Source organism: Marmota marmota, unplaced genomic scaffold, assembly GCF_001458135.2.
Source record: "Marmota marmota marmota unplaced genomic scaffold, marMar, whole genome shotgun sequence".
Lineage (NCBI taxonomy): Eukaryota > Metazoa > Chordata > Mammalia > Rodentia > Sciuridae > Marmota > Marmota marmota.
In genome coordinates, this window is record NW_025999998.1 from 2,736,322 (window position 1) to 2,752,026 (window position 15,705).

At 35.5% G+C, this 15,705-nt stretch overlaps 1 protein-coding gene across 50 annotated transcripts in view; it reads left to right on the plus strand.

Annotated features, from left to right (window-relative positions):
- Ptprd (protein tyrosine phosphatase receptor type D) overlaps window positions 1-15,705 on the plus strand; it is a 2,156,260-nt gene that overhangs the window by 1,865,362 nt on the left and 275,193 nt on the right. For 26 of the 50 annotated variants that reach the window (XM_048806991.1, XM_048806964.1, XM_048807006.1 and 23 more), the window contains exons 12-13: window positions 1,884-2,029; window positions 4,529-4,670. In XM_048806991.1, coding sequence (XP_048662948.1) covers window positions 1,884-2,029; window positions 4,529-4,670 — 288 coding nt within the window. Of the gene's footprint in view, window positions 1-1,883; window positions 2,033-4,528; window positions 4,671-15,705 lie in introns of all 50 variants that reach the window. The other 24 variants (XM_048806967.1, XM_048806968.1, XM_048806990.1 and 21 more) reach the window with 1 other exon arrangement.

Genomic DNA, 15,705 nt, shown 5'->3' on the forward strand with positions numbered 1-15,705 from the left:
CAACCAACTAGTTGCTGATGAGGTGGAGGCTCTTTACCTGGAACCACAGTTTGCAAAGATGTCTCTCTCCTCTCACTTCTATATTTGCCCCTTTATGAAAATCTTCTATTAAGCTATAAAACCTTAAAACTGTAAGGGATTTTTGCAAATAACTTATGTTTACAGTGAAGAAACAGTAAAGTTCATTTTTTTAAAATCTCCCATATTATTCATCTCTATCTATCTAAAACCATAAAATAATAATTGATTTGAGATGGGAATCTAGTTTTCCTGAATGCAGGGAAAACACACCAGCAGTCAGATACTCCCTCAAGGCAGCAAGAGCATGAAACAGAAAACCTGAATTGAAGTAGAGAAAACAGTGATGAGGGTGAGCAGGAATGGACACTGGTATTTTTTTCTATTAAAATCTTAAGGATTGTTTTCAAAATGCATGTTAGTTGTAGTTGCTAAAAGCCACTTTTCATTCATATATAACTAAACAACAGAAAAAAAAACCTTGAATAGGGATCATAATGCAAAATAAGTGAAATGTTCTTAACTTAAAAAAAAATGCCAATTATAGCATCAGTATAAAAAGTCAAGGATGTAAGAAAGGTATAAAGGAGTAGGAAAAACATTAAAATACCACCTTGCAAACCACCATCATAATTTTAGTAAGCTTTGTCCAGTTTCATGTGTCCATTTTTATTTTCAGATAGCCCCTAACATAATTCCATATGTTTTTGTAGCTTACCATTGAATCATAAGTATTTATCATGATATATGTTAAAAACTTTATAAGTTATCAATTGTGTAGCATTCCTTCATTGAGCCATGGTTCATTTCAACACCAGTTTCTATATTGATATTTATGTTACCTATAATCTTTTACTAAACAAATGGCATGATGAATAGCTTTGTGCATAAACACTCATCTACATTTCATATCATTGTTTGATGATATATTTCTGAATTTTGAAATATGAGATGTAAAATAAGTTTTTAAGGAAAGAGAAGTGAATGTTAGGAATATTTAAGAGCTTTCAAACCTTCCAAGTTCTAGCCGTTAAGCTTTAGTAGGTAGTCTTTATCTTTCTTTAAATATATCCTTTTTGGCTGGGTATGGTGGCACATGCCTCCAATCCCAGCTACTTGGAGGCTAAGGCTGGAGGATTCCAAGTTTAAGGCCAACTTCAGTAACTTAATCAGACCCTGACTCAATAACAATAAAGTAAGGGCCTGGGTTTCATCCACAGTACTATACAAAAACAAAATACTTTTTTTTTTTTTTTGCCGTGAATTTAATGGCTTCTTAGTTCATCTTTTTTTGTCAATTGTGGACTTAAGTAAGGCAGCCCACAATATCTGGGTTAGAAAGTCACTCTCCCTCCCTCACCTTATTTCTTTCTTGCCATACCTTCTAATTCAGGCTACTTTCTTTTTTGTCTCTTTAAAATTCCCTAGAATTTCTTTCAAATGTCACTAATTTTAATAGCTCAGCAGTGGTAATGCTGCTTTCTGGCAGGGTCCTGATAGTGGCATCAAAGAAAAGAGCTAAAATTTTACTCACTTTGATTGATGAGCTCATTTTGTTACAGAGGACAAATTGGATTTTTTTTATACTAGTAATAAAAATTAATGGGTGATGTTGCTTTTCGGAAGTTATTGGATCTCTGCTTTAATATAGATTTCAGCAATAAAAAGCATAACAGATAACTTGACCAGGAAGCTACCTCCCCTATAAACTACCCTGAGAAGTAAAAGGTGCTTTTCTAATTTTGTAATCCTGGTATACCTATGTATGTGTGAGGTTAAGGGTTATGGGGGAGTAGTTGCAAAGGGATATTGGTCTGTATTTCAATTTTCCATTTAATTGTGATGTTTATTTCTTTTTATTTCAGCACCTCCAAGGTTTACACGAACACCGGTTGATCAGACAGGGGTCTCTGGCGGAGTTGCATCTTTCATTTGCCAAGCTACAGGAGACCCAAGACCTAAAATTGTCTGGAACAAAAAAGGAAAGAAAGTCAGCAATCAGAGATTTGAGGTATTAGGTCCATTGTTCTGTTTCTCTGGGGGAAGAATGTTATCTGCTCTGTCTTGGGTTTATATGTTACCTGTTTGCTTTGCTCTGATAAGATATTGTAGTCTCTGAGGTGTGACATTCATAATGTTGTATGTGATAATGTAACTCTAAATGGTTTTTTGAAAAGGAGAATTTGGGGGTTGAAGTGGCTGCCTTTTGTCTTTGCTTGTGCAAGGACTTAAATTGCATTCCTGGGATGCATTTGTCACCTCCAACCTCAGTCTGCTTCCTCTTAAGGTTGGTCCTTACATGGCCAAGTCTAGAGGATATATGAAAACTTGACTCTTCTGAAACTTCCTGTCTCATTGGCCTTTCTGAGTTACTTGTTTATTCTTGAACCAATCTGTGTGGGCAGGTGAATTGTGTAGGCTAATTAATTAAAACCAGCAGAATCTACAGGAATGGAGTCAGTTCTATCCAGTCTCATGGTTTACAACTCTGGAGAGAATGGTGTTTTCCTGGATTGGGATTTGAATTTCAGTTCTTAAAAAGAAGGGGAATAGACTTGAACAGGAAAATAGCATGAACCTAAATGAGACATTTTTTTACAATATCTTAGTGTAAAATACTACCCTGTAAGAAACATACTCAAACAGGTTGAAATTGCAGGTAAACCTAGAGAACAAATTGATTTTCTTTATTCAGTAACGCCCAGTGCATCCAAGATGGTGAAACACCATTTCTGTATTACTCTTTGAGTATTGTGAGGGGTCTTAAGTTTTTGAAATTTGCTCATTCTGAAGAAGAAAAATAGTTAAGTTACTCAGAAAAATAATGTAGGGAGCACACAATGTCACAGCTGCAATTTTGGACATGGAGAAGAGGATAGCTTCAACTTTTTTTGTTTTGTTTTGTTTTATTTTGTTTTTTAAGGTGGTATAGAGACTCCCAACATGCTTCCTTTTTAACCTAAGATTTTAATCTAGGTTCAATTTTTAATTTGGCAGATTAAAAGTGCATTCTAGTTAAAAGAAATATAGCACTACAAAATCCAGAACAATTTGATTGTGCTCATTTTTATAGAGTGTCAGTGATATATGGTTCCTATGTATAAAGTACCTATTAATCACAGTGATGAAATTTGAAATATAACAAATGATGTGGTGGTTTAAACATGAAACGAATACCTTAGTCTTCAGGTTATTTCTTTCAGCATGTAGAGTGTGTGTGTGTGCGTGTGTGTGCATATCCACGTGTGTGCGTGCACACAAACACACACACACATGCATATCCTTGGTACACTTTTTTTTTAGTTTAAATGAAGTTAATTTTATTGACCAAGATTCTAATAACTATGCTGTTTCTTCCCTAAGATGCATAGATTTATTTTAAAATGTGTGCTTAATAGGGGTGAAAATAAATTGTGGTGCTTTGAGAAGTGGAACATTTTGGATATCTCCATGAATTTAGGATGAATATGGAATATACAAAGGACTTAATATGGACATATTTTACAAATATTTGGTCTCCTTCCTCTATATGCTAAAACATCATTTGGGATTAAGCATTCATGAACATATTTGTAAAACGTTTTCAATTCATAATTTAGGCACATGGAAGTACCACTTGTAGTTAAAAAAAGTTTCATTTGAGTGAGCAGCTGATAGAACATAGCATAGTTTTAAAAAGACAGGTGACAGACCCTATAGTTATATATACATATGTATCACCATCATCATCATTACCATCATTTTTTTTTAGTACCTGAATTAGCTGGATGGCATGATTAGTGGTGTTGCTAAGCTGTTTTGCAATAGAGTTCATAATGATGGTGAATTCAGGCTTGGTGTTTAGAACATTAATTTTCTGCCTGGTGAAGCAAGCCTCCATTTTACAGCTAGAATGCCCTAAAAATGCAAAAAATGCTAAGCTAGAACAAATGCTGGAATGATTTATGGCAGAATTAATGCATGTCATCAGGTCTTTGGGTTGTGAACGCCATCTCGTTGACTGCCTAAGTGCTAGATTTATGCAGTTTCTCTTCGTGGTTTGCTCATCTGTACTGTTCAGGATGAGATACTTCAGACCCACAGAACTGTTTGTGGTGGCTTGCTTTAATTCTTCACCTTACAGTTCAGTTATTACCACATGTGCATATGCACTGTGAGAGACCAAATAATTTGAGAAGTTTATCCATCATAACTGCAAGTCCCTGCAGAATTAATAGGCATAAATTACCTAGATACACAAACTGAATATGTTGATGTGTCAATTGAGGGCAGTTTTCGGTTGCATTAGAAATCCCCATTTTGCATATGTAGTTTTATGTCTTTCTTTTTTGTTTGGTAGAAAATTCTTTCAATTAGACTATACTGTTTTACCTCTGTCTCTAAACTCAGTCTTGGAATGATGCTGAGTTCATTCAGAGCCTGGTGGCTGGTTCACCACTGCATTGAGAAGGTTAGCTGAGAGGTGGGTAATTATAACAACACCTGTGACAGCTATTGTTTCCTCTAATAGGTAATAGAGTTTGACGATGGATCTGGATCAGTTCTCAGAATACAACCCTTACGGACTCCTCGGGATGAGGCTGTTTACGAATGTGTGGCCTCGAATAAAGTGGATGAAATCATTGTCTCCACCAGGCTCACAGTTTTGCGTGGTAAGTCTTATGTGCAAGGTTGTTGATTGTGTCATTGTTGCCATTCTGCATCTCAGGTGTTCTTTTGTAGGGCCATGAGAAAGACTAACATTGTTATGGTGTTTAAGTAGGAAATGAATTTCAGTAAAATGTTCTAAGGGTCTAACTTTAATGAGACAGTGGACTTGATCTTGGTATGGTTTTGGAAGAAATGCTAATCAGCAAGAGAAAAGGAAAATAAAAAGAAGTATTGATTTCAAAGGCCAGACACCAATTTGATTTCGGCTGGAGGATCTAGGAAGAAACAGGTATGCTACCCTTGTTTGTTAGCATTACTTGTGCATAGTCTTTTTTTTTTCTTTTCATACTTTTTTTTTTAGCTGTTTTATAAACTACCAAAGCTGATAGTGTTTTAAAAATTAAAGGAACGGTCTCTATCTAAAGATGAGCTCCTCTTAAGCAGCTGGTCAGAACCGAGGATAAGAAGGATGCCTTTCTTCTTTGTCAAAAATAATCTTTTTATTTCAGTCTTTTATCTTTTCTTGAACCCATATCTATTGATGCAAGTGAAATGAGGTAGTGAATCCCCTTCTGTGTCTCTGTGTTGCTTGCATAATTTGACCAAAGCATGGATGACATGCGGTGTGTTCACTTTTTAGGCTTCATTTACAAAGTCAGTGCTACAGAATAAAGACTAGTGGTTAACCTCTGATTCATATATCTAATTCAGCCTTTTGTGTAGAGACAAGAACATTGCCTGATTGGAGAGCTAACAGATGACATTTTCATGCTAACATATCTGTGACTTTCTGTTTCTCTCTCACTGTGTTTGTTTGCTTTGAGCTTGATTCTACAGTTTAGTAGAAAAGATTTTTCATAAGGTGAAGGAAATTTGAAGGAAGGGATCACAATTTAAATAGAGGAACTTATATGTATTATGCGTGTTTCTCCTGCATTCCATTTTCCCCATTGAGGGATATATTTACTTTGTATCTTATAAAATTAAAAAAAAATGCCATTTTCCTTCCAGATCTGTTTTCTATTAAATCTTCTTCTACTCTCCTGAGAAGCTTTACCTTGTTAATATTAAAAGTCTGTTTATTTGGAGGAAAGCAGTTATCAGTAATGTAGAATAAATTTACCTGTTGAATTTGAGATTAAAAAAAGGAAACTAAAGAACATCTAAGAGGAAGACTAGTTAGTACAAGAAGCTGAATGAGGTTATTTACATTTGCATCCTAAAACATGTTTTAAGTGGTATAAACACCTTACCAAATTGAAAGGAAAATATTGAAAAATGAGATGTGTGTACATACATGCACACAAGCACACACACAGACTTATATATTTAAATGCGTAGAGCACAGAGCTACTTAAAACCAACTCAAATTTGAGTAACTTTTTTTTGCCATTATGACAAGCTAAGTTGATGCAGGGAATTCTTCATTCTTCATCAATAGAGATGTTGATGAAATATCTGATAATATAATTAAATTCTAGTTAGGTTAGCAAGTAAGAAAGAGATGTTTCCAAGTGCTAAACACAAAGAGGGAACCCTCAGAAAAAAGACAGTTGTAGTCTTATAACCCAAGATGATGACTACATGGGCTTTTAGACTTTTGAAGTATTAGTAGGTATATATACTCTGTATCAGGTACAAAATAAGATGGGAGTAAGAGGAGCTAGATTGCCTTTCTGCCTTGTGATGAGATCTAGTAGTATTCCTATACTGCAGAACTAAGAACCCAGATGCTTAACTTTAAAGCTGGGCAGAAACAGAATTCCATAGAATCTATAAGAAGGAACCAGAAAAGCACTCACCCAACAGACATCCTCACAACCCAGGCAAATGACCCTGAAGAAGGTTATTTATACTCAGAAGGACTCATAGTCATCAAGTCTAAAGTATGCATCAAGCCACTTCTAACCCATTGTTACAGTAAGCCCAAGCAGTAAAGTTCAAAGCCATGGTCTATGAACTAATCACTAAACAGTATGAATGGGGTTTTATAATAAATATGTTTAAGATATTTGCAAAGATATAAGAAGTAATGTATTATGCATCTATAAGACATTAGGCAAAAACAAAATAGATAGGAATTTGAATCCAGTTTCTATTAACTGGATGGAATCTTTGACATTTTACTTACACATGTGATACTATATGCTTTGGTAAATATGCATATATGTGAATGTACATACACATGATCACATAAACTTCAAAAGATCTGAAAATTGCTATCATTTTTCAGGTATTCCTATCTAAAATAAAATCAGACATCAGACTAATTTTGATCTTCTTTCAAACATTTAATTCCCATTGATTCACCTAGTTTGGAACTATTATAAAGGTATAATAAAATTTATCAGGGACTTTTTGGTTCTTTGACCATCTAAAGCCCTTGAATTCCTTCAAAGTACATAATAGCAATTATGTGTTTGACTTAATATTTATGTATTTGATGAAGACATTAACAAAAAGTTGGTGGGAAATGTCATTTTTCTATCTTGTGGATTTAGGGATTTCTACCTTGTAGATTTAGGAATCCACAAGGATTTATGTTTTCCTACCTCACAGCTGCCCGGAGTTCCCCCATCTCATCTGCGTTTATATAGCTAGTTCCCACAGAAAACAAGTGCATTTGAATACTTTAATATGATCTTGAATTTTTATGTGAATATTTGTCATATGTAAGTGCTTTTGAATGAATTTGTGATTCAAGTAAAGTCATTAACCCCACTTGGAAAAAGACTGTATTTAGTGTTTTCAGAAATATTTGCTGAGAAAAATACAAAGGTAACTTGCATAATGGGAAAGTAGTCTATTCATAATCTTAAAATAGAATACTTTCATACATTATTGTAGGATAAAATAAGTAAGGGTAGAATTGTCTCTGTTTTCTAGAGTCACCTCTATTTAAACTTTTTAAATGTTGATAATTCTATTTATAATAGTCTGAAAGATATTTCAGAGGTGGTAAACTGACTCTTTTAGACTTTGAATTTTGTGAACAGTTTAATAAATGATTGAAGAGGTTCATATCATAGTTGATGAACTTTGTGTTCACTTTGAGTTTACTTTCTCTTGCAAATCTTGTTGGCAGACAGTCAAGAACTCTGTTCTGTGGTAGACACAGACCACTTTGCACTTTTTGTCCAGTGGCCCTCCTTAGATGCCCATTTTGTCTGCATGGGTCATTTATTTTCCCCCCACTTTGCTGACAAATGCCAAAAATGTGCCAACTGTCATGATGGGTTTTGTCTAAGTGGGCTGGATGGAGATCAGTCATTTATTTCACACAGGCTACTGGACAACCTAATTAATTGGAGATTCAAACATCTGACCTGTGTGGCTAATGCAGAAGATGTGAAAATAATACTCTGACCACCCATGTGCATTGAAGGGAGCATTTCAGGGAAAACGTTCCCTTAGTAGCTTGTTTCAAATTACCCTGGCTTCAGAAACTGTTTTCATAAGGAAGGATAACTACACTCTCAAGGCTGAATGTGACCTGGAATGAGATATCTGGGCAATTAACCATTTACACTGTTGAGTGTGGCTCATGGAGGAAGAAGGGGGAGAAGGGGGAGTAGCATGTGATACTTATGTCCCCTTGGTCATTATTTTTTTAGTTGTTGAAACAGAAGCAAATGTTGGCTCTCTAGTTGTATGGTACTTTAGGAGGTGAACATATTTGTTATGCACATGTACTCCCTCCAACCTGAGCAGCACAGGGCTCACCAAAAGATTATTTAGAGCTAAGCCTTACCTAATTGTGGAGCACTGCTCAGGACAGTGGATTAGACAGACGTCCAGGGAGGGGCGAGCAAAGGACCAGAGTGGGTGTTTTGGTAGGAGGGATTATCAGCCAAATGAAATTGGTTCTATCTAGAGCTTTAGTTTATTGGCCACAGTGTCTTCTCAACCAAAGATATCAGCAGGAAAATGTGTGATACAAATTTTTGTAATGATAACTGGGGATGAAAATGTTCTCTCTGATATGTTATCAGGCACTCAGCAGGGGAAATGAGATATTACCATCTATAGAATTTTCTTCCTTCTAAAAACCCAGAAGTACCTGCCTGTCTGGGGGCTAGAGGAACGGCATCAAGAATCCTTTTTTTACTTGTTGACATAATTCCCTTCCTCTAAGAGAAAGTTCTTGAAAAATTGAATTAACTTTGTCTTCAAACATCAAACTAAATGTCATGTTTCTTGAACTTAGTTTTTTTTTTTTTTTTTTAGGGTAGGAATCTAGAGAACATATTATCATTTAGACTAGCATGTAATAGGTCCCATTTTCCAGCTTCATGGATTATTTTCAGAGACTTGCCCATTCTCAAATAGCATGCCTCCAAATAACTACCACCATTGCCAAAATGAAACAGGGTATAAGGTGTGACATTGTACCTTATAGGAATCTAGCTTGTTCATTGAACACATACAAAATATAGTTATTGCCTAAAAAAGTTAACTGACCCAATGTGAGGCATTTTATTTTCCTAGTTTAGCAAATCTATTTGAATAAATGATGTGTGTGTGTTTGTGTTTACTCTGCATGTAAATGTAGGATTCATGAATGATAGTATAAGTAAGTAAGACAATACTTAAGTCTGGGTCTCAGGTAATTTGAGTGGCAACTCAGGCTCTGGTGAAGAGAGTTGGGTATTTTTTTTTTTTTTTGGTGCTAATCTGTTAACTTCCATGTTTTATTGTTTTCTCTTTTATAACCTCATTCGCACAAAGAGGCTTAGATTGGTGATCAGAGGCTTAGATTGGTGATCAGATTCATCAGATCACTTCTAACCTTGTATGATTCAGTGATATGCATATTTTAGGAAGTCAGTTCTTGCAAAATGAAAAAAAAAATGCTCCCTGAAGGTGACTGTTACTGAGATAGTAAAACACACAGAGCAGTTGGATGAAACTGAGAAGGCATTGCATTGGGAAATAGAAATGTTTGCATAATATGTCTGTTTCAAAAAATGTGAGCTATTATAGCAGTTGTTAAAACACACACATACACACACAACTTTTACAATCTTTCAGGGAGATGGCAGTCAACTATCTCTGCCATTGTGCAGTACCCTGTGATCAGAATTAGCATGTTCATTACAGTCTCATTTTATTAATGCCTCTTTTTGAAGATGAACACAGTTGTCCCTGCTGTGAAAATGGTACTTTGCCGTTTATGTTATAAAGTGGTCTCGGCTGGGGATCCAGGCTAGGAACATTAAAGAACAAAGCACAGCTGCTTGACTGTCACACAAAAGGATTTTTATGAAAGACTGAAACAAAAGGAAGGGTGGCCAACACAGAACAAACTTGCTGACAATTACGGTACCGAGTGAAGATTACTTGAAAAGGCTTATAAAATAGTTGAATATTTGGAATAAATTGATACCAACATGATAAAGCCTTTCCGTGTGTACTGTGTTTCTGAGCTGGAAAGTGGTGGCAGTGGGTGGAGACACTAGACATAAATGGAAACTTGTTACTTTTGTCAGTGTTATCTGCACAACTTAACAGTACCTCCTTTATGTGTCAGCGGCAGAAAGGTAGGAGTCCTAGTAGACAATCCATGGGAGACCCTAGTAATGGGAGACATTAAAACTGATAATATTTGAGGGGAAAGTGTACCTGTGAGCAGAGGTTCTTTATGTTGTCCTTGTCATCTGTCCTCTAAGCACAGCTGTGTGATGGTGCACGCCCTTTTCTTGGAACCATTATCACTTCTTTTTCCACACTGAGATGGTGTCTTAAAAGGGGTCAGAGAGAATGGCAGTACTTGTAAATCAGTGCATTTCAGTAAGAACCTCTTTAAAATATTATGAGTTTGAAGTGAGTATAGTCATGTGTTTACTGCTGATTAGCTTACTGATACTATGAAAACGTTGAGCTAGAAAGGAATATAGTGTTTACCTAGCCTCATTTTTGAAGATGTTGATGTTAAGAAACTGAAATCTTGAGGGTTTGAAATGGTTTGCCCTTGATCATATAGCTAAGGTCTTCTTTGGGCTTTATCCCATTAGAAATGATCCTTGCTGCATTATTTGCAACAACATCTTAGTCCCTTAGATATTTACTTCTGATATAAAAGACATATTCCTCCAATGGCCGAGTCCAAAGATGAGCATGATGTGAAGTAAAATAGCTCTAAATTGCCATGCATATGCAGAACGTGTAAAAGTACTCAGATGGTGCATTATGACGTGGAGAACTCCGAGTGGAGGACTGAATATCTAGGATGCTTTCAGAGCTGGTCTGAGAGTATTGGAAAAGCTTCCTGAGTAAAGTTGCATAGGTTAAGAAATGAGTAGATGATACTAGTGGATGTGGGTGTTGCACTAGTCAAGGTTTTTCAGAGAAAGAGAACCAATAGGATGTATACATACCAATAGGATGGATTATTAAAAGAAATTGGCTCACGTGATCAGTGAGGCTGACAAGTCCCAAGATTTGCTGGGCAAGTCAGCAGTCTGAAGACCCAAGAGAGCTGATGGTGTAGTTCCGATCCAAAGGCCAATAGGCTCAAACCCAGGAAAAGCAGATGTTTCAGACTGTGAAGGTAGGAAAAAGCTAATGTACCAGTTTGGAGGCAGTCAGGCAGGAGGAATTCTCCCTTACTAAGGGAAGGGTTAGCCATTTATTCTAGTGCCACCACATCAGGAAGGGCAGTCTTCTTTGCTCAGTGTGTTGAATTAAATGTTAATTTTATTGGCTGGGCACGGTGGTGTATGCCTGTAATCCTAGTGGCTTGCAGGACTGAGGCAAGAGAATTACAAGTTCAAAGCAAGCCTCAGTGATTTAGAGAAGCCCTAAGCCACTTAGCAACCCTGTCTCAAAAAATATAAAGGACTGAGGATGTGGCTCAGTGGTTAAGTGCCTCAGGGTTCAATCACTTGTACCAATAAATAATAATAAAAAAATGTTTTAACAAATGTACGGACAGTATGTGCTGCAGTCAAGTTAACATAAAAGTAACCATCACAGGTGGGTATCTGGTAGTTCAGATTGGAGTAGCAGAGAAGACCAATAGAGGAAGAACATTAGTTTGTGAATACACATTGGCTAAGTAGATTAAACAATACAAGTGAGCAATCATGTTATTAAGTTAACATAAAACATCTCTGAGTTGAAGTTTGCACAAAAAAGTTACTAAAATACTTAAAGTAATATATCAAACAATTCACAGATATTTATAAATAATTGATGTTTATTCTTGAAAATTTGATATTTAGTTGGCCTTCACTGATAAAAGTTGGCTAATTTTTAAAACTTCAATATCTTGGCTTTCAAAATTAGTTTTATTTTAAGCTACTAATTAAGATGCAATTTTAAAAGTTATGCATGCATAATTTATTGGGATTTAGGACACAGATATACCAAGTGCCTCATCTAAGGTTTAATTATCAAAGTCCTAATTACATATCTCCTTAGAAGAGTAAGTAACTTATTTTATCCTATTAAAAAAACAATGACTTGTGGATTAATGCCACATTAAACACAACATTGATGACATACATCCTAGTATTCTTAGTATCTTTTATTAAAGATTGCTAGGAAAGTTTGAGACTATCTTACCTATGATCTTTGAAAATGAACTTGCAATTTAATTTCCATCTCAAAACTTCCCATGCCCTTCTTTTTACTATCTTTGAACTTTACCACTGCAGAAATCGTTTCTTTTAACCCTTTTCTCTAATTAACAGATTTTGATCATAAGTGTTAGCAGATGCCTGATGATGTCTGTGTTCAGGTTTTAGGTTTTAAATTTTATCATAGTTTGGGTTTGCCCAGGAGGGATCCTGCATTTATCAAAGGATGGTGTAAAAAAGAACAATTGACATCAATAAAAATAATGGGAAAAAAGAACTATTGAATGAAGTTGTATATAATAAGTGAGACCAGCAAGTCAATATTAACAGTTTTCAGATATTTCCTATCCTTCTAAGTATTGGCATATACACTTCTCCTTTGTTTGTTAATTGCATGGGAAACCACAGATCTATCATTTACCTGGCAACTTGAAAATTAAATATAGTACAAGACCATAAATTCAAAACAACTTGATGTTTTTTAGTAAAGTTAGTAATTAATTTCAGTATTCATACCTTTTATAATTAAACTAAAACTTGTTAGAAAATAAATTTATGTCTGTGTGGGTTTTATATATGATGCGAGTGTGTATGCGATGTGCATTTCACCTTCTTAATTTGCTTTATAGCACTTTGCCACTGTATGAAGTTTGCCTCCTCTTGACATTTTTATTCACTATATACTTCCTTTGTGTATATGTTCCACTACATTTTCTGTGACCTACAGATAGAAATAGTGAATGCACACATGTGCGTGCACATGCACACACACACACAAAGAAGGAGAGGAGGGATAGGGCATGTGGTATGGTTAGAGTCACAATGCAGTAAGAGACTATTTGGCATTAATTGGTCTTCACTTACATATAATAGACAAAGGATTCCTGCTTTCAGTGCCCACCATATGCTGGAGAGGGTGAGTTAGATCTAGAAAAGCAAGGCAGAACAATAGGAGATAAAACTAGGAAAGCTACTCTGCAAAGAGACTGAATGTTCTTTGTAACTGGATGGACCTGAGTCATATGAACATTCCTACCTGTATTGGTTTAGCCATTGTAGTCAAGGCCAAATGTCAAGTTCTTAGACCTTTCAGGATCATTTAGAGAAGTTAAGAACATGCAATAAAGCATGTGGTGCAGTGACTCCGATGTGGAAAGCTTTGATGTCCTTCCTTCTTCCCTCCTTATGGTAATTTTGGTAATTTATTAAATGTTTATTATCTAAATACATGGCTGTCATGGTGGAGGCACAGGTCAAGAACCCATGGATGTTTTCTGGATCATTTTTTTTAAAGCAGTGCTTTGTTCAATAGATTGAAAGATTAGCTTTTAACATAAAAATGGGGATGTGAGACTATAAAAATATATTACTGTTATTTTCAAGGACTGAAAATCATTTATTGGTACAATGTTCTTTAAAATGCAATAGCAATAATTCTTATTCCTCCTTTTGCACTTGGGCTAAATGTTGTGCCAGCAGACATTTCCATGTTCTTTGAACCAAATAGTCAATTACTTCTATTACCTAGGTCAATCTTGAGTATTTCTTAAAACATGATTTCTGTTCTATTGGTTCTGAACTATCCTAGGTCACAGAATAGATAAAAAGCCTATCTTTTTTTTTAAATGTCTAGGGAAATGTAGCATCATTAGTTATATATTTTAAAAAAGCAGGAAGATGTCAGACATCATTTCAACATTTAAAGAGCTGAAAGGGCATTTTTTTCCCCCTTAGATTATTGATGTTGTCAATCTTGGTGCAGGAAGTGGTTGAATATGTTTTTATGAGTTCAGGTTCTACTAACAGGCAGATCCAAGATCAAATTCTGTCTTCACCATTTTCCCATTGGGCATGAGCACATTTCTTAACCCGAGGTTCACTTTCTTCAATGTCAATTGAAAATAGTAAGAAGTCATACTACCCACGTGATATGAGAGATGAAAATTGTATTCATGAATTGATTGTTACGATTGACTCTGTATGCCAGGGATTGTGTTAAATCATTGGAAATAAAAGAAGATGCAAATAACAGTATCCCCACTTACCTTCAAGGAAGCTACATTCTTGGTTTGAGGAGAAACTACAATTTTGGTTAAAATAACAAGGGAGTTACACACATCTATTGTGGTGGGGGTTATTAAGTGTATTTTTAGAACAGAACTTTCACAGTAATTCAGCTTAAACCTTTCAAGCTAGTACTTGCAGTTAGCACTGATGTTCCCCTGAGAGTTCCTTCAGCACGACAGGGAGGTCTGTTGACATGGAAGATGTGTTTGACATGTGAAGCCTCTCGACTGACAGAAAAATTAAATTCGCTTTTTTTTCTTGATGACTAAAAATGTTCTTGGAGAAAATTATATTTCATTTGTAGGAAGATTTGGGATCACTTTGCTAGGGTTTTGAGAAAATATGATGCAATAAAAAAACTCAAGTAATTACCTTTAAAGTAATATTCCCATTTGTTTCTATTCCAACTAATAGTAAAAGGAGTTTTTATTACTGCACTTAACTGGTTTTTATGACTCCTTTTTGCTCTAGTTGGAGATGACAAAGCAAAGCTAAATATGAAATGGTTTAAAAGTGTACAAGTAAAATATCTTAAAGCATCTTCTCCCTCAGAAGACTTCATTAAGCAAAATTGATTTTCATAATAAAGTAGTTATTTATTTAAAAATATGATTTTATGTGTTTTAACCCTTAAGGGGAAGCTATTAGCATATATTCCAGAATAGGAATGTACTGCTTTTTTAAGGCCTGCCCACTTGGGTTACAGCCCTGTACCCTAAGGAGCCTCTTATTTACACTCAGGTTTTTATGCATGTCATTATGTCTTATGATGATAGAGCTGAGTTTCCTGGTACTGCCGAGCCTGCTGTAAACTGACATAAGTGCTACAGCTGACTTACTGTGGGTCCCATTAATCTTTGTTGCAAAGATACATTAATAAAGTTAACATTCACTGGCTCAATAGCAAATGAAATTCTCTCATCTCAGCTTACAAACAGATAAATCATCACCTGGGATGAAGAGTTTACTCTGACTTCTATTATTGTTTTTAATGATTTGTCATAATCTTAAAGACCCAAGAATGACATTAAATGCTGCCTAGTAAGACTGGGATTTTGCCTAGCCAGATTGGGACTTGGGCCATTCTTTCCTCTATTCCCTGTCAATATGGTAAAAATATGGTTGTGATAGCATTAAAACATTCTTTTTTTTTTTTTTTTAACATTACAGCATAATGATGAAAGTGCTCTTGTGGTGTGTTTTAAACCAGCCTGGGTAAACTTTGATTAACCTCAGTGACCATTCTTCATGTGTCTTCCAATGATACAAGTCCTTGATCAAAGACCCCTACCAAGCCATCCTCATACTCTGGTGCCAGAAAATATGCATGGGAATAGTGGAGGGGAAGTTATCTGATGTGGGGTTGAGGTATAGACAGATATACTGTACA